Below are 27,729 nucleotides of genomic sequence, written 5' to 3'. Positions count from 1 at the left end.
ACAAATCCAAGTAACAAGTTTATTCTAGTCTACAGCACAATTTTTTACATACATTTTAGTGGTTTTGACAGTGTTACTTTTGAGCAGACTTTAAATTCACAAAAGTTAATATATTAAAAACAGAATACACACAAAACCACAGGCATCAGGATGGTCAGAATCATGCAGGTAGGGGTGGTCTGGTTGGTGTTATCACTGGGCGCCTTGCCTGTTTAAGAATTCACCAGCAAATACCAGTTCTTCCCAAATGAGAGAGTTCTACATATGCACACCCAAAATAAACCCTCTTTTGAAGCCGCATCAGTACAAAACTTCAATGAGTAAGCCTAAATGTTTCATCAAACCAACTATTCCACTGATCAAAACCAGTACTTGCAAACAGTCAATACCAGCACCATTCTAAAGGCAAGGTTATTTCATTTATTAAAACACCAACAGGAGATTAATAAACAAAGCAACTAAGGTTAATCTTAATATAAGACACTGAGGGCAAAAACCAAAAATGATATATTAAATACCACTCCACTGAGCTAGGATATAACCCATGAACTACAGGTGCATGGGTTTCTATCTGTCAAACAATGCTTTTAGATATTTTGCTACAGAAAAGAAAAAAAGTAAATCAGGAGATGCAGGGGAAAGATAGGAATGTGAATTTGTGCATCTAGTTCCACAATTGAAAATGAGTACCAAACTGATAATAGTAAGCTAAGTGACAGTGACTTAACTGACGGGCACCAAGCAGGCAGTACCACTATTCACTGTAATTCATAACACTCTTCAGGAGTCTCGCGTGGATGGCCCCTCCAATAATACCATCGTAACACAGACATGAATGCTCATCCACTGTTGAAAGGGACCCTGAAGAACACATAGCAAAGGCATAGAGAAAAAGTTGAGTCCTTTGAAAAAGTTAATGATATCAAAATACTTTTCTATCACTGGTAAACCAAACGAGGTCAAGTATATGGCCCAAAGCAGCATGGAATTCAGAGTCAGAGGTTGGCAGAAAAGTTTGGAAAACCGCAGTTTTTAAAAATTGGCAATTTCTCTATGCTTAATAAAACTATCAGAAGAGGTATAATGTTTGTTCATTTGTGGAATGTTGACAGCTTGCTGCAAAAATTCACATGAATGAGGAACCGCAGAGATGCGCTTCGATGAAATATTCTTTAAAAATTTACAAAAAACGAAACTTTCTATTTAAAAAATAACCATGTTATGCCAAGATGAAACATGGTAAAAGTAGTGTAGGTTCTGTCCATGATTCTTCACACAGCTAATGGGAAGGTGATAGAAACAATTTTCTCGTAAAAAGGAAGCTTTGTTATTGCACTGACTTTTACAACCTGACCTAGTAATTTAGAAAAATTATGTAGTAAAATCTGTAAAATTAAAATACAAAATTCTGTTTTGTAAACATCAGTTGGCCAAGTCTATCCAGAGTCCTTCATGATAGTGGAATGGAATGAATAATTAATTCACTACCTTATTTATCTGCTGTGAAGAGGGAAATTCCAGAACACAGCTTTTATACTTTCACAGTAATTATATTCAAAAGATATAAAGGAAGTCAGTGCAGTTGTCTTTGTTTGTCTTTTTCCCTCTGTGCAACCTTCGGCTCTTACCCCACTCCCAAGTGCCATAATTGAAATAATACTGGTTTTGAGACCTAGTACAGATTGGTCATAAATGTCGCATAAAGTCTGTAGGACTGCGATAAAGGTATTTCCAAATGGCATAGTAATGTACCGCAGCTGCCGTGGCCACAAACAGGTGCCAGATGGCATGGGCAAATGGAATGATGCCATCACTCTTGAAGAACACAACTCCCAGGCAATAAATTAAGCCCCCACAGGCAAGTTCGTGAAGTCCATCAGTGTTATTCTGTCAACAGAGGAAAAAGAGAAAGAGGTTTTGATGTTACTCAATGTGACAAACTAAAGAGATAATTGCAATTCCCCCTGAGCCTGCTGATTTTCTAGACAATGAAGTAGCTGCACAGGCTGAATCCCGGTCCGTAATCATGAACTTAACTTAAAAGCCTCTCATCCATCAACCTGGATTTACCCTGGGGGTTGACCATCTTGGACCGGAGCAAGCAGTCGGGTTACGGGACCCACACTCTACTCATCTACAGCATGTTGAAGCAGATTACAATCACATCCAGACATGGGAATTCATTTTAATAAAGTATAATCCTTGGCTTTCATCTTCTCCTTTAAGAGCTTTCTTCCCTACTAAGGCACGGCCACACCACTCCATTTAGAATTTACATCTGGGCCCGGGGTTTCACTTCCCTTATCCTCCTCAAACGCTGGACCACACCGATTCCTTTTCTGAGACTCCCCGCTGCTTGTGTGAGCTTACAGCTTCCTTATGGCTGACACAGGAAATCAGGGCTACATGTGACCTCGGAGATCAGAGAGCGTTTAAGGATAACATACTTCCTAACCTTCTACATGTTGCCAGGCCTTTTTGTCTGTGAGCCTGGGCGTTTCTTAGCTTAGCAGGAAGTTTTGTGCTTTAACATAAAAAAGAGAATTTTTAGGTTGCTCTTGGTTTTCCAAGACCTCAGCCCATCTTCAAAATTAAACTGGTCTGTGTGAATGAGGGAAAGAGAACAGAGGCAGGGTTTGGTGGAGGTGCGGGGCGGGGCGGGGGGGGGGGTGGATTGATGAAACAAGTCAGTCCCCTGGATTCCTGAGGACTAGGAATAGAAAAGTCTCAGGTTCTGCAAGGTGGTGGAAACCTAAGCCAGATTGTGGCGAGGCCCTGGAAAGGGACAGGTGTGTGGGTGTCCCAGAGGCCTGGGCACTGATGACTGCAACCTTGTGAGCCCTGGAGCCTTGGACTGCAGCCAAGTCCAGCAGGGAGCGTGGGAAAGCTCTAATGCAGCCACCAACGTGAAGGGGCCCCATGTGCCTAGACAGTGGCAGCAATGGACAACCATGAGCCAAGAACCAGGCATGAGGACCCAGGGCCACAGATGAGGATCAGTCCTTTCTTCAAAGTTCACATAAGCCCCCTGGTTTTTGTAGGATCAAAAGATGGGGAAGGAGCCAACCCAAATCGACTGATTCCAGATTTTTCATTAACCTTGGTAAGATGGAAAGTCAGCCAGATTGATTTTTATCAGAACAAACAAAAAAAAAAACAAAACAAAAAAATTCCAATACCACACATTCATCATTTCCTAAAGGTTACAAAGCAATTAATATCCATTAATTATACAAAATCCTCTGGTATGTGCATTAGGGGCATTTTTTTTCTAGAAAGTATTCATCACATTTTTAAGGAGGCATATAATTCCTAAACAGTAAAAGCCACTCATCTAACATAACACAACCTTCTCATTTTAGAGATGAAGAGAGTAAAACCAGAGGAATGAAGTAGCCTGAACAAAGTCATAGAGCTGGTCACTGCCCAAAAGACACCACTCTTCTTTTCTTTCTGCTAAAACAATAAGCGTGAGACCAAGCCAAGTATACAGGTTGGTTCTGACATAACATTCTGTTAAAGATAGCTCCCTAAGACACCAAATTTATCAACTTTCAAAGAACGAGAACATAGTTAATCCTAAAACACATTTTCATCATGACCCACGTCATTACTTTGTTACAGCAGGCACTGTTTGAAGCATTTCCATATATTTACTCAGTTAATCTTCACAACCCTAAATTAGGTACTATTATCCCAACTTTACAGATGAGAAAACTAAAACACAGAGAGGTTTCATAATTTGCTCAAGGCCACATAGTTTTTAAGTGTCAGAATGGGGTTTGAATCAAGGCAGTCTGGTTCCTGAGCTTATATTCTTTTGGGGCTTATATTCTTTTGGGGAGGTGGGGTGGGTGGGTGGGAGGGATGGGTCATTTTTTTGATTGATGATTAATTTACAGGGTGTAATGCATAAATACTACATGAACACCATGGGTTTTGATAAATGCATACACCTAGCTAACCCATACTCCTATCAAGATAGATAACTACCCCAACACCCCTTCCCAATCCTGGACAATCTCTTTCACCTAGGTACCCATTATTCTTACTGCATTAACACAGACCAAATCTGTTTTAGACTTCACATAAATGGAATTATAATGTATGTACATTTTTATGTCTGTTTTTTTGTATTTGTGAGATTCCTGCATGTGCTTATGTATATCAATTATTCCTTCCTTTTTACCACTTAGCATTCCCTTGATTTATTCATTATAATTTGTTTATCAATTCTTCCCATCTGGGGCTTATGGAGGTCTTTCTGTATATGTTTTCATTTCTGATGGGTAGTACCTATTGAGTCATAAGTTTATGCTTAATTTTATAATAAACTGCTAAACAATTTTCCAAATAGTTATACCATTTTATACTCCCCTGAACAATGAATTAGGGCTCCAGTTATTTCACATCTTTGCTAGAATTTGGTGTTGTCAAGTCTTTTTGATTTTAACAGTTCTACGGGATATATTCTAGTAGCACACTGAGGTTTTAATTTTCATTTCCAGGATGACTAATGGTGTTGGGCACTTTTTCAAGGGCCTACTGGATACTTGAGTACATTTCTTTGTGAAGTGCCTGTTCAAGTGTTTTACTCATTTTTATAGGACTGACTATTACTCATTTGGAGTGTTTTATATATTTCATATACATGTCTTTTACCAGATACATATAGAGAAAGCAACTGCTGTATTTTCCCCCAGCCTGTAGCATGTCTATGCATTTTCAAGTTCATGGATCTCTTCTTTTGCAGTATCTAATCTGTTGTTAAACCCTCCAATGAATTTTTTTCTTAACATATCATTTTCAAATCTAGAATTTCCACTTGGTTCCTTTTTTATAGTTCCATATCTTTTCTGAGATTCTTCATTTGTTTACTCATTATGTTTGGAAGTCCTTGTATGTAAAATTTCAACATCTCTGTCCTCTTTGGATCTGTTTCTATCGACTTGTTTTTCCTTAGGTGTGTGGTGTCACCTTTTCTTGCTTCTTGTTTATCTACTAATCTTTGTTTGAATAAATGGACGCAAGCTGTTGGGAGTACAGACTCTGTGGTCTTCCTTTTAGGAATGTTGAGTTTTGTTCTGTAGGCAGTTTATGTACAGAGGATCAGGTATATTTGTTGTGGCAATTCCAGGGCAGTCCTCACTCCAGACCTAGAGCAGTTCTCCTAAGACACGAAGGTCACCTTTCTAGGTTCGGCTGAACACCTGAATTGTTCAGCATGGCCACTCTGGCTGGTTGGACCCTGACATCTTCCAGCACCAGGCACCTCTGGAATCTCTACCTATCTCACAGCTTTCCAATAGCTACTCTTGACCTGGGCATGCAGAGTCTTGCCCTGTGCAAATCCAGCTTAGTATCTGGGCAAGGATTCAGGGAAACCCCTTTGTAGATTTCCGGAGATGCCTCTCTATGAAGCTCCCTCCTTTCCAGGATCCTACCCCAAAACTGCAGCAGGCTCAGTAGCTGAAATGCTGATTTCTGTTTCTTCCACGCTGACTGCTGCTTTCTGGCTCCCCTTTCTTTTGTCGCAGTTTGGAAAGTGTCCCCAGGGAGAAAACTGGGGCGAATTTGAGGCTCATCTTTTGGTTTCTGTTCCCTCAAGGAATACAGTCCTGTGTCTGGAGTCCAATACCAAGAAACAGTTGTTTCATCTACTTTTTCCAGTTTTATATCATTCTTTATGGCATAAGAATAAGTCATTTGGTTCTGACCAGAACCAAAGCTTAGAGTGTCCAGTCTTACTGTTGTTAGTTCACATGGCTTATGAGTTTCTTTTTGATCTGGTCTCTGTCTAGCTCTCCAGCTTTATCACAAGACTTGTGCTACCTGCACACTTACCTGCCTCATGCCCAGAGGCACAAACAGGTGCACACCCTCATGTTCCAAACAATGAACTACTTTCAATTCTTCAAAGGTGTTAGTGCTTTCTCCTCTCAGGGCTCCCTTCATGCTACATTCTTTCCTCTTCCACTTGTATCATCCTTACTATCTCTACGCCCTTTTTTGTCTTTATGAATCAGCTTGAACACCATTTCCTCTGGTGCTTGGCTCATGTGCTCCCACAGCAGCCTACACTTTCCCCAAAGACATAAAAACTTCATGAGAGTTTCTTATTGAACATGAATTGTAGTTTCCTGCTTGGTGCTAAGGTCTATGGGGGGAAATGCGAGGATTATCCTGTTTGGCTACCATAAACATTAGTCACTGACTACTGTACAACTTGTGAAAATGCCAAGATTTAGGCTAGTAAAAATACTGGAGAAACCTGCTCTTATGGTAGCCAGAGGGAATTTATTTGATGTCCTACTCTAGTGATTAGTAACCTACACATACAGACCTTGCTTAAACTGTTTTGGGTGTCCTGATTTGCCCTCCAACGAGATGGCCTGCAAGGCAGATTTTCTCATTTCCATTATTCATCTCCTTCCCCTCACTACTCCCTGTTACCTTTACCAGCTAAACTATATGGATTTCTAATGCTAGGTAATTATTAAAGCTACCATAAAGCTCTTTAATCCTAAAGAAACACAACTTGTGACATTCTCATAAGACGTATTACCGAAAACAGCAAGCAAACCTGTAATTCCTAAACCTTTAACAGGTATTTTGGTGACCAGGGCAGGAGCTATGTACATTCTTATAATATGCCCATGAGCTCAGGAGTGAAATGGTAGACACAAGTCTTCTGACCTCTATAGACTGAGAAAAGAATTCAAACTGGACACAGCGTGAGTTCCTTAATTAACAACATAGTGGCTAATGCCAAACAGTGTAGAGCGTAGGATACTGGAGCTGATGGCACTAAGCTAATGGCACAAAGTAACCAGTTGGATGGGATCACAAGGCCACAATGCTGTTTTTCTTTCAGATTGACAGAGGGGTGCCCAGGTGGTTCGGTCAGTTAAGATCTGCTCTTGATTTCAGCTTGGGTCACGATCTCATAGTTCACGAGTTTGAGCCCTGCATCGGGCTCTGCACTGGCAATGTGGACCATGCTTGGAATTCTTTCTCTCTTCCCCTCCCAGACTCGAGCTGTCTCTCTCTCTCAAAATAAATAAATAAACTTAAAAAAAAAAAAATTAACAGATAGGGCCGCCCGGGCAGCTTAGTTGGTTAAGCATCCAACTTTGGCTCAGGTCATGACCTCATGGTTCATGGGTTTGAGTCCTGCTTCAGGCTCTGTGCTGACAGCTCAGAGCCTGGAGCCTGCTTCGGATCCTGTGTCTCCCTCTCTCTCTGCCCTCCCCTGCTCGTACTCTCTCTCTCTCTCTCCAAAATAAATATTAAAAAAAAAATAAAAGAAATTTTCAAGCAAAGTTAAAATAAAAAAGCACTTTTCTAAGAAAGAGAAATAATTTGACTTAAAACCAAGTGAAAGGAAAGTAAAAGTGAAGACTTTTGGGAAATATTAAATAAAATGTTCACACAACTGGGCTCTTCTGGTCCCTCGAATTCTTAGGATTTAAAAAGTCAGTAATTTATAGTTTTTTCATTTTAAGACATAAAAAAATTTACCCTCTTCTGTGGATTTAGGGTTAAGACACCATTTCGGGCAGAAATACCCCTCCACCCATAACCTCATGGGTTATGGTTATGGTTATCCAAAAGATAAAATAACCCATGAGGTTATCCAAAGAAACACATACAGAAGATTACCATATGGAAAGAAACACACTTCAGTGTAGAACTTCTCCAAACTCCAAACAGTAGCTAAAACAGATTGTTGGCGCTTTGCTATTTACATACTTTTTCTTTGGAGTCTCTAATTAATGGACATGTCATAATTTCAGAAAGAAAAACTACATATCGTATCTATACACACATGAAGAATCCCAGCAATTAAAAAGGAAATTAGATGAAATAACTAAAATTATGAAGCCATTTCTTACCATTGATGTCACCACCAAAGCTGGAGAAAACCCCATTGTGAGATAGAAAAAGAGCTCAACCACCTTATACCTGCAGGATAGAAAGGCAGTTCATTTTATGTATTCCTATAATACCTAGTCCAGTCCCATACCAGCTTTCCCTTTTTTCTTTTGAAAGAGAAATGCAAAGTCTTCAACTATCCCAATGAACCATATTTTCCCAGTAGACCATTAGGGCTCTGATTAAAACACTATAGTTGAGTGACAGTGAACTAGCATTCCTCTCAGGACTGAAATGGCATCAAACTCCATTAGCAACTTGGAAAATGTTTTCTGCCAAAAGGAGTTACTGTTGCATCCAATCCACCATGCATTTTCCCGCTTCCAATCTCCCAGCATTTGCCCTCATTACTGCCCCAATCCACAGCTACAAGAAGCTGAAATTATCATGATGGACAGGACAGGGATGCCATATGGGGCCAGGTTTATCAGTGGCGGAGGGGCAGGAGCCCTAAGGAATGAAGAGCATGTAGTTTTCTGTCTCTTTATTTTTCATCTGCACAAACTCCCAACTTGTAAGGCTCATCCCATGAGGCTACAGAATGTCCGAAAACACTAAAAAATATACTCCGCTGAAATTTAACTTGCATTTCAGCCTAATCAAAGGAGGCTCTACGTTCCCTGGAGGCAGGGGCCAAATTTCATTTATGTTTGGATGTGCAAAGCCTACCACAGTGCCTGGCACTTTAGGCACTCCCTAATATCTGCCCAACCGAATGGCCATAGGTGACTCACATCTCATTCTCCATGTTTTATACTCAAGAGTCCACCATGAAGTAACCTTATCAGGGACCTGGGGAAGAATGGGTTTGTGGGTTTGCTTTACATTAGGAAGCCTGGAATAGGAGAAAAGATAGTTGTTTTACTCTACTTTCTATTTGATCCAAGGATATAAGTTAGGGGTTTGGGCCCAAGAAGCAAACTGTTCTCTTGGATTTATATACACTACATAACACCACTCAGAATTGCTAATTGTAGTAAAAAATGCATTTAAGTGAATTTCAAAGTCAGAAGTTAGTGAAAGCTACCATTTTCTTCTGAAAAGAGAAAATAACTTAATACTTTGTGATAAACACAACATGTTCGATTCTGAGAGCCATTCTGCCAACAACAACAGGTAAGCTAATAAACTGTACTCAAAGACAATGATTTCATGCTTGTGGGTTTCTCCAATTCAGGCATCTGAAGTAATGAAAAGAGCCATGGAACAAGAACTAGGACACTTGGGTCCTAATTCTACATGAATCGCTAATTTGATGCACATCCTAAATGTTCTCATTTTTTTTTTTCTTAACCATGAGGCAGGAATAGATGACTTTGAAGGTCTCCTCTAGAGCCATCATGCTAAATCTCAATAGGCTTTCCTTTTTATATTGCTTCACATTTCTGACTATGGGCAATGAATAATGGGTTAAAAAATGTGCCCTGTGATTAGGATGCCTCTCCAAATATCCCCTTTCTCAGGGAAGCTTAGTTTGGAACATCTTCTGGGTTCCTGTCTAGATAAGTGTTGTTCTTATCTGTTATCTTCAATCTTCATAGAAAGCTTGAGAAGCAATTACTTTTCTCATGGGCTAAGCGTAGATTACAGAGAATAAGGCTAAGTTCGCTGCTAAGGCCAGTCACCTGAGGATTGTCCCTCAACTGTTTCCTGTCACACGTGTGCCATTCAGTTCTTTCCACAGCAATCTGTCTACCAACAACGAATACCAAATGGTTTCAAAGATTTGTTAAAAGCAATATATATTCTATTTATGTATTTCTACTATTTTGAAGTGCAAATATAAAGCAAATTATGTTGTAATGTCGATAAAATTTAGGCAGTTAATTTTTAAACTATCAAATGTAAATTACGTTCTCTTACTTTTCATGGTAGAGAAATACATAAATGGTTCCTCCAGCTGCCATGAGCCAGATAAACCAACGCATATGAGATGCCAGGGGTCCAAGTTCACGGAGATTTAACCTAAAAAATGTAAACATGACAACAAAGAACAGAAGTGATAAATGAAGGGAATTCACAGGACCCGTGTTTTCCTCTAGGCCTGAAAACTGGGGGAACAAGCGCTAGCATAAAACCGGGAGGAAAAGGCATCCAACATGCCACGGAAGTATTCAGGCAGTTTGGGCAAAGTTAATAACGATAAAATTGTCAGTCGACCTTTAAGACTTGGAATTGTTCCACTGTGGTTTAAAAACAGAACCAGCTAAAAGGAGGTATGAAGTGAGTCCCATCACACCTGTGATGCCTGACTTGCCTTATGAGGCAGACTGCTGTCAGATTAGCTCAATTCTGATAATGTATCTGCAAGCGGACCGCTTACAGAGCTTAATGAGAACCCTGAACAAAATCCTGAGCCAGGATCACATACCCACAGCGGATACCTAATACACAGACCAAGTACCTGCATTACCAATCTCTCGGCCAAGAGAGAACATGAATTAGCCCAACGTATGTTATGAAAGACATTTTGTCAGAATTTTAACTGTGGACTCTTGTAAAGCTTGAGTTTTAAGATGCTGCAAATTCATTTGTACTCATTTCATATTAAGAATGGACATGAGAAGAAAACCAAACGTTATTCTGATTGGCTACGGCAACGAAACGATTATTTCCAGATGGAAAAGGCACCACCTGCCTATTGAAAACTACATGAAAACAAGTTCCTTACTGTAATATTTGATTCCTCAGCCAACTTTAAAAAATTTTATGTACTTAAATTGGGGAGCACTTCCCCAAAGCCTGTAACTGTTCTCACTCCAATATGATACAGACCTATAATTTAGTGACAAGTATTAGAGAGGGAACACACTTTTTACTCCAACAGACAATTAGGTTTCTTTTTAATGATGGATGCTGCGTAAGTCAGAATGTAGAGGCCTGTTGTTTCTAGTGACCCTAGCAGTTCATGGCACAACATGAATTTCTGAGTGTTTAAAACTGGATCATGTCTTCGTAGAGGGAATCGAATGTTCCTTTAATTTAGGTTTCAAGGCAACAACAGATTCTACCTCATCTGTACCAAAAGAGCAGAAAGATAAAAAGAAAAAAAAAAAATGAAGAGAATACTAGGTATATATTTTTTTAATATATCATTTAAAAAAAAATAATCTGTATGCCCAGTGTGGGGCTTAAACTCACAGCCCTGAGGTCAAAAGTCACACGCTCCACCCACTGCGCCAGAATACTAGATATTTTAAACAGCTAATTTGTTTAGTTCTTCTACTCATATAAGCTAAAGAAGTAAGACATGTACTCCATATATAGTAGCTACCGTGCTGTGAAGTGAATTGAAAACGGTAAATTTCAAAAGCGAGCTTGTTTTCCTCACACGTATTTACAGCATTTCCACTTAAACAATTAGATGTCCAAGTATTATGAACAGCAGCAAAAGCAGAAAAAGAATGTGGAAAGCAAGGGTGACATATTTCAAAAGACAGAATGCTACCTACGAACAAGTTCTTAGCGCTTCCTCTTGAATAACCCAGTGCCAGGTATGTATTCTGAACAGCAGTAACATTCTCCCCTTAAAATCTGCAATCTGACCCAAGTAAATAAAAAATTTAAAAAAGCATGTATGCATGTGTACTGGCAGGGGGTGGGGTGGGGGGCATATGCATGGGGGCTGGGGCAGGGACCCGAGGAAGGGAGGGAAGGGGGACAGAAATTCTATCCCCAAAACGCTACCTTCAAAAATACAAAGAAGGTATCTTACCATGGAGCGTAAGAAGCAGCAATGAAGAAATAAATAACCATTCTATCACACATGTGAAAACAATGTTCCACTGTCCTAGTGGGGGAAAAACAAGTTAGCAAGTTTTCAGAAAAGTTTCAGACTGGCAGCATGGGTTATCACTCCACCGTGTTGTAATTTCCATTCCTGTTCTAGTTCCTTGGGGCAGTTATAACTTGGCTTTCAAAGGTAGTTTTAATATTATGAAGCCACAAGTAAAAGCTTTACATTACTCTTAAGCTTGCACATGCGATACTCACCATATTTGAGATAGAGTAATCAGGAACTCCAAAGTGGTTAAAAAACAAACAAACAAAACCTGTCTTTTCTGAGGTTTTCTGTTTCTTTTAGAGCCTATGTAACTGAGAAAGAAAACTCCTCGAGGGCAGACCACCCCTCAACCCCTGTCATAGTGCAGGATGTGAAGGGGTTTTTCATGCCTTTTTAGAATACCTTCAAAGAATGTTTCACTTCAAATAGCTTAATGTAGATGATACGTTGTAATAAAGGAAATTCAGAAACTAACTTAGGAACAACAATGACAAAAACAAAAACAAATAAACAAAAAATTAAGAGGCATATTTGCTGCAAGCAGGTAGCCACCTGGATTTCTAAATGAGTTCCTCCTTCCAAAACTGAAAATTCAGGACGTGTACAAAGATCTGGCTCACTGAGGTCTAGTCCCCAAATGGATTAGACAGAACCTGCCCTTTACTGAAGTGATTTAAAAGTGTGAATGCACTGCATCGTCTTGAATCCATTTTCAGTGTCCAAGTGGTGAGAGCTGTGATTTGGTGGAGTGCTACTGTTACATTTTGCCTCACCACACACACAATGTCGACCAAAGCAAGTTGAGGACGTTTTAGTCACGGTTAGCGTTAGTCATGTTAGTGAAGGCAAAATAATTTAGGTCACGGGTCTCAAAGGCTTACACTACATTAATGCTTCTCAAACTTGACTGCGTATCACCATCACCTGGGGAGCTTATAAAATAGTCACAAACTCCAGTCCAGAAGATTGTAATGTATAAAAGGGCTAGAACATGGGGTAGGGGATGGAGGGAAGAGAAGAATCTTATTATTATTATTATTTTATTTTATTTTTTTTAACTCTTTGGATGATTGTGATTCCTAGCCAGGTCTGAGGCCTTTCTGATTCTGCTCTCTAGATTATTAGGCTCTTGTTACAGAAGGTAAAGTCAGACCTGTAATGTTATTCAAGATCCATGACCGGCTTCTCTGACCCTTACTCTCCACACAGGGAAAACAGACATAACAACATTTCTATCATAGAGTGTGTGTGAGCATTAAATGAGATCACGTGGACCATGTGTTCATTAGCATAGTATCTAGCACATAGTAGGTACTCAACAAATGCTCATTCCCTTGCCTTTATAAATTAAGGCTATATTTGGATCTATAAAAAAATTAAGACAGAGCAAAAATCCACACATGGCTTATGATTCTAGCAGTGCTATTTCAAGGTTCAAGAGAGCCTGGTTTCTGTTACACCTTCTTCTCCGGCCCCTGGGAGGGAGCCCTGAATACTCAAGTATGCATCTACAACTCTTTATTGATTCAGAAGTCTAGACATCAAAGCCGAGACAGCCGAGACAACCACAGGCACTGGGTTGTGCCAGGACAATAACGAAGTGCTCTGGCCTCTGATCTCTGTGACAGTGTGTGCTGGAGAGACAGGTACTTTTGGGGCTCTCTTGTGAGTATGCCTCAGCAAGCCCTCATGATCCGATGCTGTGGTTTCATTTTTGGCCCAAGGAACTGCCACCTTCTAGGCAAAGGTGGCCGGCTGGTAACTGTAAGCAGTACTGAGAAGGGTGTGGTGAAAAACTCCTCAGGACTGGGAGTCAGAGGTCTGGGATGATCAGACACTGCTGGGGGTCACTGACCTGGGCAAGGTAGACCACTTCTAAACCTCAGTGTCCCTTGGTGAAAATTAAGGGGTCTGGATTAATGACCCCTAAGAATCCTTCCTGCTACGAAACTATGACTCCACACATAAGGAGACCGGTAATCATCTCACGAACCTCAAACCCTGTTCTTAAATACTGGATTGTCTGAATGTTTGAGATTTTTTTCTTTGGACATTCTGTAAAACCGAAAGCTATATTCTATTATTTTAAAGCACTCTAAGTCTGCTTGGAATACTCCTTTTCTGAGAAGTGTTGTGCTTTGGGGTTGTACAGAATCTATTCCATAAGCAACTAAATGGTGTGCTGCATCTTTTGTATTCCCCCAAATTAATCCTTCACCCAGAGGAGGAATGCTTTTATGTCCTCGTTGGGAGGCTAACGGGCTTGGTATGGTTTGGAAAGTACCTGATAGCTAATTGTAGCAAAATCTGTGAACTCTGTTTGAACAGATACACAGCACCCAATACTGGAAGCTGAACTTTGCAAGACAATAAACCCAAACTGTAGCAAATCTCCTTACATTACAAAGTCCTGGTCATTTGCAATTTTCAGATGATTTTGGCATGCACTGTCTCATTCACCTATCACAGAACCCTGCGAGTCAGGCATTGTTAGTCTCATTTTAGTAATGAAGACACAGAGGTTCCGTGGGGTCAGGGGACTTCCAAACGGGTAAGTGGCAGGGCTGGACTGACTCCAAGTTCACTGTAGTCTGTCACTACCCCACAGCTGCTGCGCTCTTAGGGCATCCTTGGCGCACCCGACAACATTAAGAGGTCTCAGGATTCCACATTGTAAGTCCTGGGGAAACAGTGCGGTTTTGTCGGCGGCTTCTGAGAAAGGCCAGCTTTCTTAGATACATATGGGGGTCCTCAGAGTATGCCCAATCCATAGGAAATTTCCCGAATACAAGGCAAGAAGACATCTAGCTCCTCTACTGCTTCAACCTGACGAAACATGCCAGTACAGGAGGCTAACCTGAGTCGACTATTCTGATCTGTTGAAATAGCGTGCTATCCACGGTACCTTAAGTGGCTCTTTTTCCATGATACAATGTGAAATACTGTGGAAACAATGAAGAGGGCACAGAGGCCCATTCCATAAATCCATGCAGTTATCTTTTCCCAGCAGTCGTCAGACAGCCGATGGAGGAGGGCACTGCCCACAATGGCCGGAACAATGAGGAACTGAGGGAAAGGCAAAGAAAAGTAAATATCCTGGGTTTTCCTAAATTGAGACCTTTGTTAAAAATACACAGGTTTAGCAGGGACAATTTTAGAAAGATAATTTTAAACATTTGCCTCTCCTGGATAATCCTCACCAGAGCCACACTGAGTTGTCAGCTATGGCTGCTCAGGGCCCAGGAACCGTGCCCACCAGCAGGTACTGAAGTCAGTGGTAAAAGATGTGACATTACTCAGTTGTTGCAAAGCAGATGTTCTTTATCCTGATTTCATCACGGAAGAACAGATTTCATCCTATTGTCTAATGTGATTTTGAGTAGGTACTTCAAATATTCAAATGCCAAGCATACACCCAGATTTCCCAGGGAGGTCTTGCTTTTAAATGTTCTTTCCTATTTCCCCCATGAACTACTGACATGTCAATATTTCAGCAAAGGGTTAAGCCAATGAATCGAGTCAATAAGTATCCTAATGTGCACACCACACACACACACACACACACACACACACACACACACACACACATCAACTGTGCAAGTCATATGTCCCGATTTTTAGTTTGGATCATTCCACCAATTTGGGAACTACTGCAAAGTGAAAGCATTTTTGGGTTATTTCATTTTTAATAGCACCTTTCAAGTAAGCAAGGGTAATCCACTCTCCTCTCATCTACTCAAGTAATTTTAAGAAATCAGAACCTTACAGGGATTTTTGTTTCCTGTACCATAGTTTACACTCCACATGGACACCGATTTCAATGTCTGTCGTAGGAGTATGAGTATGACTAGTGAATTTTTTTCTTTTAAAGACTCCATCTTTTTAGAGACGTTGTAGGTTCTCAGTAAAATTGAAGAGGAGCAAACATTTTATATTAATACACATCCTCAGGAAAAAATAAACTACTTTATTAGATTATTAGAGTACACGTACCTGGCAAAGAATGCAAAATTTAGCAATCTTCTCTCCACACCCCCATCACCTACTTTTGCCCTCTTCCAACAAAAATATCCTATCCCCTAGATAAGATCAGCACTAAATATTCAAATGCTGAAGTTTTCACTGGCCCAGACAGTATGAGAAAAATCAAAGACAATAAGGTAAGTTCTTCATAAGACAGAACTTCATTTATTCTGAGATTATGTCCTTTCTACTTTTTCATGTTAAAATACCCTCTCTTTAAATAAAATGATGATGATGGAAGAAATGTTACTGCTCTCTGAAATTCAAAAATTAGGGATACAGTTTAGTAAAGTTTAATAAGGTGACATTTCTCTTCTAAAAAATTAACATGGAGGTTTTGTCAGTTTTTCCCTAACTTTGTTTTTTACAAGTATTCCTTAACTTATGACATACCCAGAAGACACAAGGGACCAATCCGGTCCATCTCTAGCAAATAATATTCCTAGAGGTGAACTGTGCATCTCTATAGCCAAACTATGATATTTAAGTAGTTTAAGTGCTCGATATAATGCTAAGTAAAAAACACTTCATTGATTACTTTTATTGATCAGTGGTATGGAAATTATCAAGGCACTATACCTGTAACTTTCATCAGTGTTTTGTAATTGGTAAATAGAAAAAAATAATGGATATATATTGGAGCAATGAGTGAAGGAACAGGCCACATAAATTATTATTCAGGCTTTTATATTCCTTATATCCTAATCTTGCCCTAGAGTTACACACACACATACAAGCACACAACTTTTTCTTATGGGTCTATGGACAATTATCTTCAGAAGTAATAATTTACTTTTAGCTGTTAAATTCATCGAACATCTGGTCAAGAATAAAAGCTGGATATCCTGCAGGTTTGGGAGACAATCAAATTAGGTGTGCATTCTTTAGTCCAAGTTGGTACTCTAAACATTTTGGCCCTCTGGTGAAAGCTCACTTTACATAAGTGTGTCACTAAAGTGAAGACAGGGGTCACATCAAGTCTAGAGAATTCCACTGAATCTTTCCTGTTCCCCAGAAGCGAAGCCATGGGTCTAAAGAGACTGTCCACTAGAGAGGTTACTCCAAATTTCATTATTGAAGCTCTTCTACAGAATCCAGGGCAAGCATGTCAGCTAGTAATTTTTTCTCATTAACTAGATTCAAGCATATTAATTATTTAAATAAAAGTCTTTTTAGCACCTAAGGCACAAGGACGTTCAGTGATAAATGAAGATGATGTCTCAGTATTAAGTAATATGTGAATTCCATCATTACAGTACATAAAACCAATGCTTTATAAACTTTGATTTATGCTAAGGAATGACCAAATGGTGTTGTTCTATTAGATTATAAAGGAGTCCACTGGAAACCACAAAGTTTATTTGGGGGTTATTTGGCATCATTGTTTTGTTACAGAAAATACTAGAACTATTCTTTGGGGAAGATTAAAGACATGAAAAGGCACAACTGGAATTCAGGCAAATTTAATTCTTAAGACATATGTATGTAACCTATGTATTGTACTAACGTTGTCTAAAATAATTACATTAGCCTATTCTAAACACTGGTCATGAAAGGATTAAATTGGCCTCCTTCTCTATTTCGTATCTTCAGACTATGCAGCCACAATATTTCCTTCAAAAGTCTCACTAAATGCAACTTTCAAAGGGAATAATGAAGCCATAGATAAAAGGAAATTCACAATGACACAAGAAAATGTCAATAATACGTTAACAGGAAAACCATGAAAATACATGTTCCTGAACACAGCACGCAAGTAGAAGAAATGTACCAAAGTGTTAATTTATGTCTGGGTAGTTTTGTTTTTCTTATATATTCTTCAATATTTTATAAGTTTTTTATAATGAGCATGTTTTGCTTTTTAAGGAAAAAAAAAGTTCACTAAGAATTTAGGGATCAAATCAGCTTTTCCTTCAAGATGTGGAATAATATGGGCACTGCAGAGGTTGGGACGGTGTGCCTACCTGTTTCAAGGGATCATTTAGTAAGAAAAAGCACCCTTTTCATCAAAACCGTCAACTCTCCTGGCCACACGAACACAGCGGATTGTCTTGAAAGGGTGAGTCACTTCATTTCAGAGGTGACAGTCCTCATAAATTAGTTTTCTTTGGTTTTCCCATAACTAGAGTACTTACTACTATTGCTCTTTTAAGGAAGATCTTGTCAGAGAAAGTCAGTTTAGGACGGACATTGCTGACTGTAGATCAGAGCACTCAACGCGTTCGACATGTTCACAGTTTCTGGTAACATGACCCAGCACTGATATCCTGAGAGCAAAGGTCACAGAGGTAGGCACATCCAACTAACTGGGCTGAGGGGACTAAAGATAATAGCCCTCCCTCCCACCGGGGCCCTTTGGGAAGGATGCAAAAGGCAGACAACGCATACTCACTGCATGCGTGTAACAGTTAGCAGCATGTTCGTAACAGGTTGGTTTGTAGCGGCCATTGGCTGGGGCCCGGTGGTTCATGAACCTGTCCAAACAAAAAGACATCACGTGAAAAAGCTCAAAGCGTGTGAAGAACAATGGGGAAGGCTGCCAATATTGTTTGGTCCATTCTAATTGCAGAGGGGACTGCTGGAAATACCTAGTTACGGGAACAAAAACAAAGCCACCAAACAGGTGTAAACTGAGCCAACAACCATGATCTGAAAGCAAATGCCTTAGTTCACTGGATTAAGTATTCTTTCAGTTTAGTCAAAAGAAAAACCTTCTACCAACCAAAAGCAAATAGAAACCCTATCCACCCCCTTCAACTCATACCCCACCCCCATGCTAAAAAAAATTACAAAGAAAAAAAAGGCACAACCAAATCTTAAATCTTAGGGGAAAAAAACAAGGGAATTTTTCTTAACTTTAAATGCCTGTAACTGCCATTCGATGAAAAGGGACACAATACAAGGTTTCAATTTTCTCTCTCAAAATGCATAAACCTTTATACATGTCGATCTTTACACGCTACATTCCACAATTAGCAGGCCCATCCAACTGGTTTCCCTATATTGTATTACCTGTGCCAGCACAGAGAGCTTAAATAAATGATGCTGGGCTGTGTCTAGGCTGCCTAAACAAGAGATATGTTTTTACCTGCATTCTTCCTGAATTAAAAGTTTGCTTCCAAATCCAAATATAGGACTACTACCTGATACTCTGGCTATACAATTCAGACATACTTGGGGCGCCTGGGTGGCTTAGTCAGTTAAGTGTTGGACTTCAGCTCAGCTCATGATTTTATGGTTCGTAGTCCGAGCCCCGCATCAGGCTCCTCGCTGAAAGTGCGGAACGTGCTTGGGATTCTCTTTCTTCCTCTCTCTGCCACCCCCCTCCCCACCCCAAGTAAATAAACTTAAAAAAAACAAACATATACACACAAATATGTGTATGTATCTAAATACCAATATCTGTTATACATATAGACACATACCCACATTCCACACTTCCCTTTGGGCCAACTCTGTGGAAACAAGTGCACAGTGAAAACCATGAAGCATTCTTCCACTTCAGTGTGTAGGTGAGGCTCTCCCCAAGTCCAACCCACACCCGTGCCATGTTTTCTGAGGGATGCTGGTTTATTCTGTCTGTTCTGTTGGAAAAGGGGAGATGTAAATTCAGGCAGATAAAGCGGCTGCCTGAAAGAAGCAGATGCAGAGAAACCAACAGAGGTAAAAGAACCCCAACAGCACGCAGGTCTCAGAGGCGCCACTGCATTCCTGGGCTTGGAGCCTGCAAGATGTCAACAGCCTTTGCACTATAAATTATCCTTTTGCTTCAGCTAGTTTAAGATGGGGGAGGGGGGAGATTTTGTTATTTGCCACTAATGAGTTCTGACTAGTCACACCTTATTAATCGCCATGATGAAAAATGGTACCAGGCTGAACCAAACGGCAGAGCCAGGATGCCAAAAATTGGCTGAAGCACATGGTCAAGGCATCCTAATCAGTGCCTGGCTTAGGAACAAAAGACTAGCATTTTCTCCCTGAATTAAAAGGGCCTGTTATCCTTAGAGCAAATAAATAAAAAAGAAGACAGCAGTTCCTGTTAACCCAATACAGAGTTCAGATGGAAAATCCACTGGGGAATGAATTTGGGACAGTGAAGATATTTCACTTGCACCACCAATGAGTTAGTTATCTAACTCGTGTGCAGAATATGTACGGATTGAATGGAATTCGCCAGATGGTCTGAAAACTGTTTAACAGAAACGTGCAGTTAACAGCTTCAGATTTTATCCAAGACATTCTCGCACATACATAAATAAATCTTTTTCTCCCCTGATAATCCTTTAAATAATTTTACTAATTTCCTAAGGGGCAAGAGTGTTGCTACAGAGCTGTTATTAGTAAAGGGGAAAATAATTGCACTCTTGGGAAGAATGCTTTCAAAGTGTCCCAAGCATTCAAGGATCTACCTCATCATTACCCCGAGACATAACAGAGCTGTAAGTCGCATAACCTATTAGGAATCTTATATATATCTATCTATCTATATATATATATATATATAATCTATATATATATATTATATAATAATATATAATATATATAATATATATAATCTATATATATATATTATATAATAATATATATATATAATATATATAATCTATATATATTATATAATAATATATAATATATATAATATATATAATCTATATATATATATTATATAATATATATAATATATATAATATATATAATCTATATATATATTATATAATAATATATAATATATATAATATATATAATCTATATATATATTATATAATAATATATAATATATATAATATATATAATCTATATATATGTATATTATATAATAATATATAATATATATAATATATATAATCTATATATGTATATTATATAATAATATATAATATATATAATATATATAATCTATATATATATTATATAATAATATATAATATATATAATATATATATATATATATATATATATACAGACACACATATTTTCAATATTTATCTTGAGAGAGCACCTGTGAGAGTGGGGGAGGGGCAAGGGGGAGCGAGAATCCCAAGCAGGCTCCATGTTGTCAGCATGGACATGGGGCTCAATCCCATGAACCATGAGATCATGACCTGCGCTGAAATCAAGAGTCTGATGCTTAACGGACTGAGCCACCCGGGTGCCCCCCTATTAGTAATTTTAAAAGGTAAAGAACAATATGGTGGAGGGTAGATTGAGAGTGTTCTGTTTAGGGTGCAGTAAGTAGGATTTGTCTACCCACCACCAGGCTGAGGACTAAAATAGCAATTTATATCTCTGGCAGCCCAATCTAAAAATAGTCAAGCCATTACACAGCAACAGGGATAGACTTTCACATTTTCTCCTAAAAGCAAAGAAGCTGGGTGGCCATGTTTATGACAGCTTAGTCCCTGCCCACCCGGAATCACTCAGGGTAAAAATAAACTCGTAAGTTGTAGAGAAAAATATCCCACCCATGTAACTTCAGGTAGTCTCTCATGGACAGAGCCAGATTTGCTTCTAAGACCAGCGAAGAGCAAGTCTGCGAGGAGCCCCTCACTGTCTGGGGCTCAGTGAAAACCATGGCACAACATGTTCTGCTGGGAAATTGACAGTGCAATTTGTCCATTTGTCTCTGATCTGGCGGGGTACAATCAAGCCTCCAACATAGCCTCCTGAAGAAATCGTTCCTAAGACCTAAATGGAAAGGCAGAAGTAAAATGCAAATCAACGCCCACACAAGGAACCTATTCTATTCTCTTCCTCCAAAAAGAATGAGAAAGGTCCTCAAGTGTTATGGAAAACAGTGCCCATTTATGGAAGCTGCCTCTACTTCAGGCAGAGTAACCCTAGAAGAGAGTTTCCAGAGTGTTTTACTGGGTTTGAGGGAGGGCGATTTAATCCTGGGTGTGGGAACCACACTTCTATAAAGTTTTTAGTCACGTTTGTTCACTCATCTCCTCACTTCCTTTCAACACTCTCTCTCGCTTCTCCCTTACTCAGGGAGAAAGGTGACAAAATTTCAAAACTCTGGAGAGAAAGAACAGATAGCCCAAAGCACTGGGCCTTCTGAGAGACTAGATCCGCATCTCATCTGTAGATCTCTGAGGCCCAAGGTCAAATCCCAGAAGCTGTCTTTGATTCCTAGGTGTTCCCCATTCTCCAAATACAAGTGTTGTCAATACCACTTCCAAGTATATTCCAGATCAGCCTACTCTAGACAGTTCCACAGACCCCACCTTACATCAAGACATCGACCTCTCTGATCTATAAAACACAAATCTCTTCATCAGTCTCCCTACTTGTCCCCCCATATGCTGTCTTCTTCATTTGGCAGCCACAATAGTCTATGAAAACCAGATCATAGCACACACCCCAACTCTAGCTTAAAACCTGCCTTTGGTGGCCTGGGCCCCACCACTGCTGCAGCCTCCAGGTGCCACCTTCCTCCCACTTTCCACCCTCCAGCTACACCACCTCCTCTCTGCTCCTTAAAACACCAAGGTCTTGTCTGGCTCAGGGCGTTTGTGTTTGCTGTTTATTTCTGCCTCTAACGTTCTTCTCCAGAAGGTTCAACCTTCCTCACCTGTCAAGCTCAGCTCAAGTGTCAGCTCCTCAGAGGTTTTCCTGACCATCCTACCTAAAGTATCATGTCAGCCCTCCCCACCCCACCAGGACCCTTACCAGAATTAGTAAAAATTGGGCTTTTTTCCCCCACTTTTGTATTTTTTATTTCATCTTTCCCCATGGTAATGTGAATTCCACGAAGCCCTTCTTGTTTACCATTTCTTTCCAATCCCAAGCACAATGCCCAGCTTACTATTGGAACTTAGTAAGTGTTGAGTGAATAAATAGAAATTCTGGCTGTCGCTTAACTATTTTGTCTTAATCGAGAGGTATCCCCTTGTCAATTAGTTTCACTGGGGATCCAACAGGCTATGTATGTAATAAAGAGAAATAGGCAGTTTTAGGGCCAAAAGAACCTTAAGTCTCATGAAAAGGCAAAGACCATGGACGTTCCAAGGGCTCTTTCAACATCACTTGATGGAGCAACGTAAGCCAACCCCGACACACAGCACCTTATTATTAGCCAGTTTATGCGTGAGCGTGGTGTGGTGTTCAGGAATAGTGTCCACTGCCAGAGGTGATGATAGTGGTACAAGGCATTTAGTTTAATTATTGAATAAGAGAGAGGCATATATATAAGAAGACTACTCCATGCCTGTAATTCAGTGTTCTGAGAACATATTTAAAAATAAAAAATAAAATAAAATTTAAAAAAAGGCAACAGGCTGTCCTGGAAGACATCCTAATGCTCACGAATCAGGTACTTTACCAGGTTGTCAGATCACAAGGCTGGGGCTGGGGAAAGGAGCATCCTTCTTGGATTTTCAGTAGCAAGGCTGGAGAAAGGGGTATATATACCAACACAATACAGTAGAGGCTCTGTGGACCCTCAGCCTCAGCGCTTTACACACGGATGCTGTGGTGTGGGCAGGGAGACAGAAACAGGCGAACCGGCAGCAGTGGGTGGTGGAGAGGGACAAAACACTGAATTGAAATAAATGGGTCTGCCCTTTCCCAGCCATGTGATTTTGGCAAGTTCCCTTTTACTCTCTAGCTCGATTTGCTCTTCCATTAAATGGGTATAACATTTATCTTCCAGGGTTAGAGTTGAGAAGGAGACGAGTAATATGCAAATACCCAGCCACTGCCTGGCACAAGTAAGTACTCAATAAATGTTAGCAGCTATTCTGATCAGTCAGGGATGCTGCCATAGGGAGAAAATGACTCTGGGTGGGGGGGAGGGTGTGGAGTGAGACTCAAATGTGGAAGATATGCTCTGTGTCCCAGTGGCACTTTTCATATCCTAAACTTTTTGAGAAGCCATGCATGCATAAAACCCTCCGCTTAGCACAGTGGGCTACACTTCCTTACAGCCTTCTTCTGCGGAAATGGCAGAACCATAGAAGTTTATCCAAAGCCACAATGACCACCAAGTTTCTATTAAGAACAAACCAGCAAGGTGTTCATTTCTTGTAATTTAGGCACAGCCACAAACTACAGCCTAATGAAATGTTTTTACTGCAATCAAATGCTCTTCAAGGGAGTACCGATAAATCTATCTGGGGAAGCAGACACATGCATTCAAAGACAGTATGTCCTTCCCTCCAGTTTTTCTGTAACTTACCTGCCTATAACTTTTCTGAATGCTCAAAAGATATATAATGGACAATGCTCTAAGGGGTGATGAATAGCACTCTCAACATTTTAATGTTGTAGACCACAAAAACCAGGATTTTTCTTAAATTAATTTGTATTTGCAGGCTTCATAACCAAGTACAAATTTATCCTTAGAAATGGCTTTCCAGTCTAGTCTGTAATAGAAAAACAAGCAATTACGTGATCATTCAATCTTCAGAGAAAATCAGGGTAGGTGTAGATGCCATCCAAAAAATATATGTTAAATATCCATTCCTATTGTGCAGTCACTGAGAAAATTACAAAGTCTATGCCACACCAAAAGAAAATACCTCTAGTTTTCATTTTTAAATGAAAGAAGTGGAGTGCAAAATCACATTACTACATTGATAATAAGGGCTGGATAAATTAGCATCCAGCAAAAAGTAGTTCAACCAACTGAGATAGTGGGATCCTAAATGAAGGTGTTTTGTTTTGTTTTTTTCTTTTCATTTTTCTGAAGATTTGTTTTAATGTTTGGGCAAAAAAAAGGGGGGGGCTTTTTTTTTCTTTCTAAAGGAGAATTCAAATGACAGGAAAGAAATACAAATTCAATCAAATAAGGAAGGGTAATTTCACAGAATATTTCCACTGTTCTCTGAAAACAGGAAGAGCACAAGATGTGCAAAGAAGTAAAACCAAATCAAACAAACCACATGCACAGGGCTTTACCAATCATGTCTGAATGCAGGTTCCTTTCTCCCTTAAGACCCCTCCAATCTTCATTCCTGACTTCAGTTCTAAAGCCAGACATCACGGTTCTTTTTTGCCTTTAGAAGCACTGATACCATGTTCCCACCAGGGGAATATTGCCAGGCATTCAACACCCTGAGTGATGAGCAATATTCAGAAGTTAATCCAAATCTTCAAACTGATTCACCCTTCTAATGGCACAGTCCACCCCAACTCTTCCTATGCATTTTTGGCTCCTTTACCTTTGAGGCCCGGGGGGAGGAATGAGAGAAGCATAATGGGTGAGTGGGCATGGGAATACTAGGGGGTTGGAAAGAAAAAAAAAAAAAAGTACAGTTTGAAATTCTGAAATAAAAGGCAACGTCTAAAACCTCAACAATAACCTCCTTGGAGGATTTCATGCATTCCTTGTCTTCTTTCAAATTCCCATGACTGCACACCAAGCTTGCCTGCTAGTGAAGGTCTGGGAATGGGGCCACGGCTGACAGATTCAGACAAAGGATGGAGAGTGAAACACAGGGGAGATGAACTTTCACCCACTTAAACGAAGAAGAATTAGAAAAAAAGCCCAGAGCTTCCTCTCGGAACCATGGGCCAGCCCCCATCCATGGCTAAATGGCAGACACCCGAGTCGGGATTAAGGCCACGGTGCCTCCCTAGGCTGGCGTTCCCACCAGCCCTCCAGTGAATGAGCTGCCGGCCAACCTTCCGGTGGCGCCTCCTCGGTTCCTCCTCCTCGTTTCCTAACACAGGCGCCTCAAAGCAGCTCTTACCACCCGAATGCTAACTTGCCCCTTCGCAGTGCCCAACACAGCACCGCCCTTGGACGCTAAGCCAGCAAGCTCAGAGAACCAGCAAGGCCCGGACCTGGCTGGGCAAGGCTAACCCAGTGGAGCATGCCTCAGTTTCCCAGTTGCTAGGACCGATCACAGACAAAGCACTAAAACGCCCAGCACCCCGGTTTACGACAAATCAAACTGCAGGGCGCAGCGGCTACCCGACCCCTGTTCCGCGCGCCCCGGGAGCCCCCCCACGCTGGGGATTTGGGGTGGAGGCCACAGCCGGGGTTGGCGGAACCGGGGTCGGCGTCTGCGGCTGCGGTTCGGGTCCATAGAGCAAGGCACGAGCACTTGCCGGGATGGGGGTCGGCAGGATGCAGTCGGGTGCGCAGTGGAATCCCCTGGGAGGAGGGCAGGCTCGGGGTTCGGGGTCCGGGAACCCGGGTCAGGCACGAGATCCCGATGCTGGGAGGAAGGGGATCGCCCGGGGACGGCAGGGCGGGGAATCCCCGGGGAGCTGGTCCCCGGCCAAGGCGCGGGATCCGCGGGGGGATGGATCCAGGTGAGGAGCCGGGACCCACGCCGGACGAGGCGGGATCGGGGACCCGCTGCCGGCACGGCCGGCGGGGCAGGGGCGCCATCCCTCTCACCGCTGGAATCGATTCTTGAACCGCATTGATCCTCCGCTCCTCCTCGGGGGCCGGGAGCTCCGTCTCGTCTGCGCCGGCGGCAGGGCGCGCGGCCCTCATGGGCTTGGGCTGCTCCGGAGGCCGCCCGCGTGCCCGGCGGACCGCTCGGCGGGGCAGGCTGGAGTGGGCCAGGCCGGGGGTCGGGACAGGGTCGGGGCCAGACCGGGCGGCTGGGGGCGGGAGGGAGGCCGCTTAAACGGCCCCCGCGCCTCCCGCCTCCCGCCTCCCGCCTCCAGCCTCCCGGCTCCTCCGCCCCCGGGCACCCGCGCCCCGCCCCGGAGCCCGGCTCCACCCCTGCCCGCTCCGCCGGCCTGCGTGCGCCCGCGGCCGCCAGCGCGTCACCGAGCCGGACGGCCAATCAGCACCCGGAGCGGCGCGGCGGCAAAGCTGCCATTCATTCCGCAGGGCCCGGGCGGAGGGGCGGGGCCTCGCGGCTGGGGGCGGGGCCTCGAGGCGGAGGGGCGGGCTTAGGGGGAGAGGAGGAGGGCTGGAAGGGCGGCGCTCTCCTCGAAGGGGTCGAGGTGGACCAGGTAAAGCAAAGGGGCAGAGGGGAGAGGAGGAGAAATTGCGAAGGAGAGGATGGACGAAGACTCTTCAAAGCTGCTGTGAAGAAAATAGCAGCAAACAAGGACTTCTGTCTGCGTTCTAGTCCTGGCTGTGTGTCATTCATTCATTCTTCACATTCATTTCTCCATAGCTCCATTCATTTATTCCTGCACCATTTTGAGAGCCAGCTCTTGCTACTGTGCGAGGCTCCAGGGCAGAGTTAAAAACCTTTCCTTGTGTGCCATGTGAGAAGGTTGGTATCCCTAAGAAACGCTGAGATTAAATGAGAACCACAGATGGGGATATCCTCTACAGAGATCTTTTTATTGACGTCCTCCTCTTCTTCTTTTTTTAAATCTAGGCAGTTTCCAAACAGACCATACAGTAGACATGAATCAGGATCCTGTCGCTAAACCTAAAACTAGAGGGCTTGCTGGAAGAGACGTTCAAAGGAAAGTGAATGATGGGTGACCTCTTGATCCTTTCCCTTATCACTCCTGGAATTTAGGTGTGCTCCCCTCTAGGTAGGTAGCCTGTCCACACCCATCTTCCCACACCCCAAACCGGTGACTCTCAAGGGGCTATTAGGCCAGCTTGTTAGGAGTGTTTACTCTGCATGCAGTGCAACATTGAAAACCTGAAATTCTTTCACTCAGAATTCTAGTTCCCTTTCCTTGAGTATTTCCCAATGGACAGGTGCATTCCATGGTGATTTCATTAATTTCCCAAAAGAACTCCAGGAGATAGGCATTATCTTACTCATTTCACAGATAAGGAGACTGAGAATTTTGGAAACTTGCCAAAGGCAAATCTAGGATTTGTACTCATCTTTGTCTAATATTAAAGCCTCAGATCCTTTTGGTACACCACACTGTCTCTCCCTAGGATTTTAAGTAGTATGTGTCTTAACAAACAAACAAACAAGCAAGCAAAACTTTTTTTCTATACCAAGTGAGATATATGAGGATGGATTAAAAGTTTTCTCATCTGTTCTGTCTGGCCACCAGGCTGAATAAATTGATTGGGGTGGGGAAGATTACAAAGGAAATAA

General features: G+C 41.6%; 1 protein-coding gene across 5 annotated transcripts; it reads right to left on the bottom strand.

Annotated features, from left to right (window-relative positions):
* On the bottom strand, nucleotides 1-26,318 carry MMD (monocyte to macrophage differentiation associated). 5 transcript variants are annotated; one of them, XM_042966084.1, is made up of 8 exons: nucleotides 26,094-26,318; nucleotides 18,135-18,216; nucleotides 14,625-14,785; nucleotides 11,651-11,725; nucleotides 9,799-9,900; nucleotides 7,896-7,965; nucleotides 1,753-1,887; nucleotides 1-861 (listed from the first exon to the last, which is right to left on the bottom strand). In XM_042966084.1, exons 1-8 carry the CDS (start codon nucleotides 26,117-26,119, stop codon nucleotides 781-783), a joined length of 732 nt encoding a protein of 243 aa, XP_042822018.1. In that variant the 5' UTR covers nucleotides 26,120-26,318; the 3' UTR covers nucleotides 1-780. The 5 variants fall into 5 exon arrangements, with proteins under 5 accessions (XP_042822018.1, XP_042822015.1, XP_042822019.1 ...); XM_042966081.1 differs by lacking the exon at nucleotides 26,094-26,318 and adding an exon at nucleotides 21,205-22,869; XM_042966085.1 differs by having other exon boundaries at nucleotides 1-1,887; nucleotides 26,094-26,316.
* Between the last annotated feature and the right edge of the window lie 1,411 nt (nucleotides 26,319-27,729).

The sequence above is a fragment of the Panthera tigris genome, chromosome E1, assembly GCF_018350195.1.
Source record: "Panthera tigris isolate Pti1 chromosome E1, P.tigris_Pti1_mat1.1, whole genome shotgun sequence".
NCBI lineage: Eukaryota > Metazoa > Chordata > Mammalia > Carnivora > Felidae > Panthera > Panthera tigris.
Note: the sequence above shows the minus strand (reverse complement) of the source record. Positions and strands in the feature narration are given on the sequence as shown.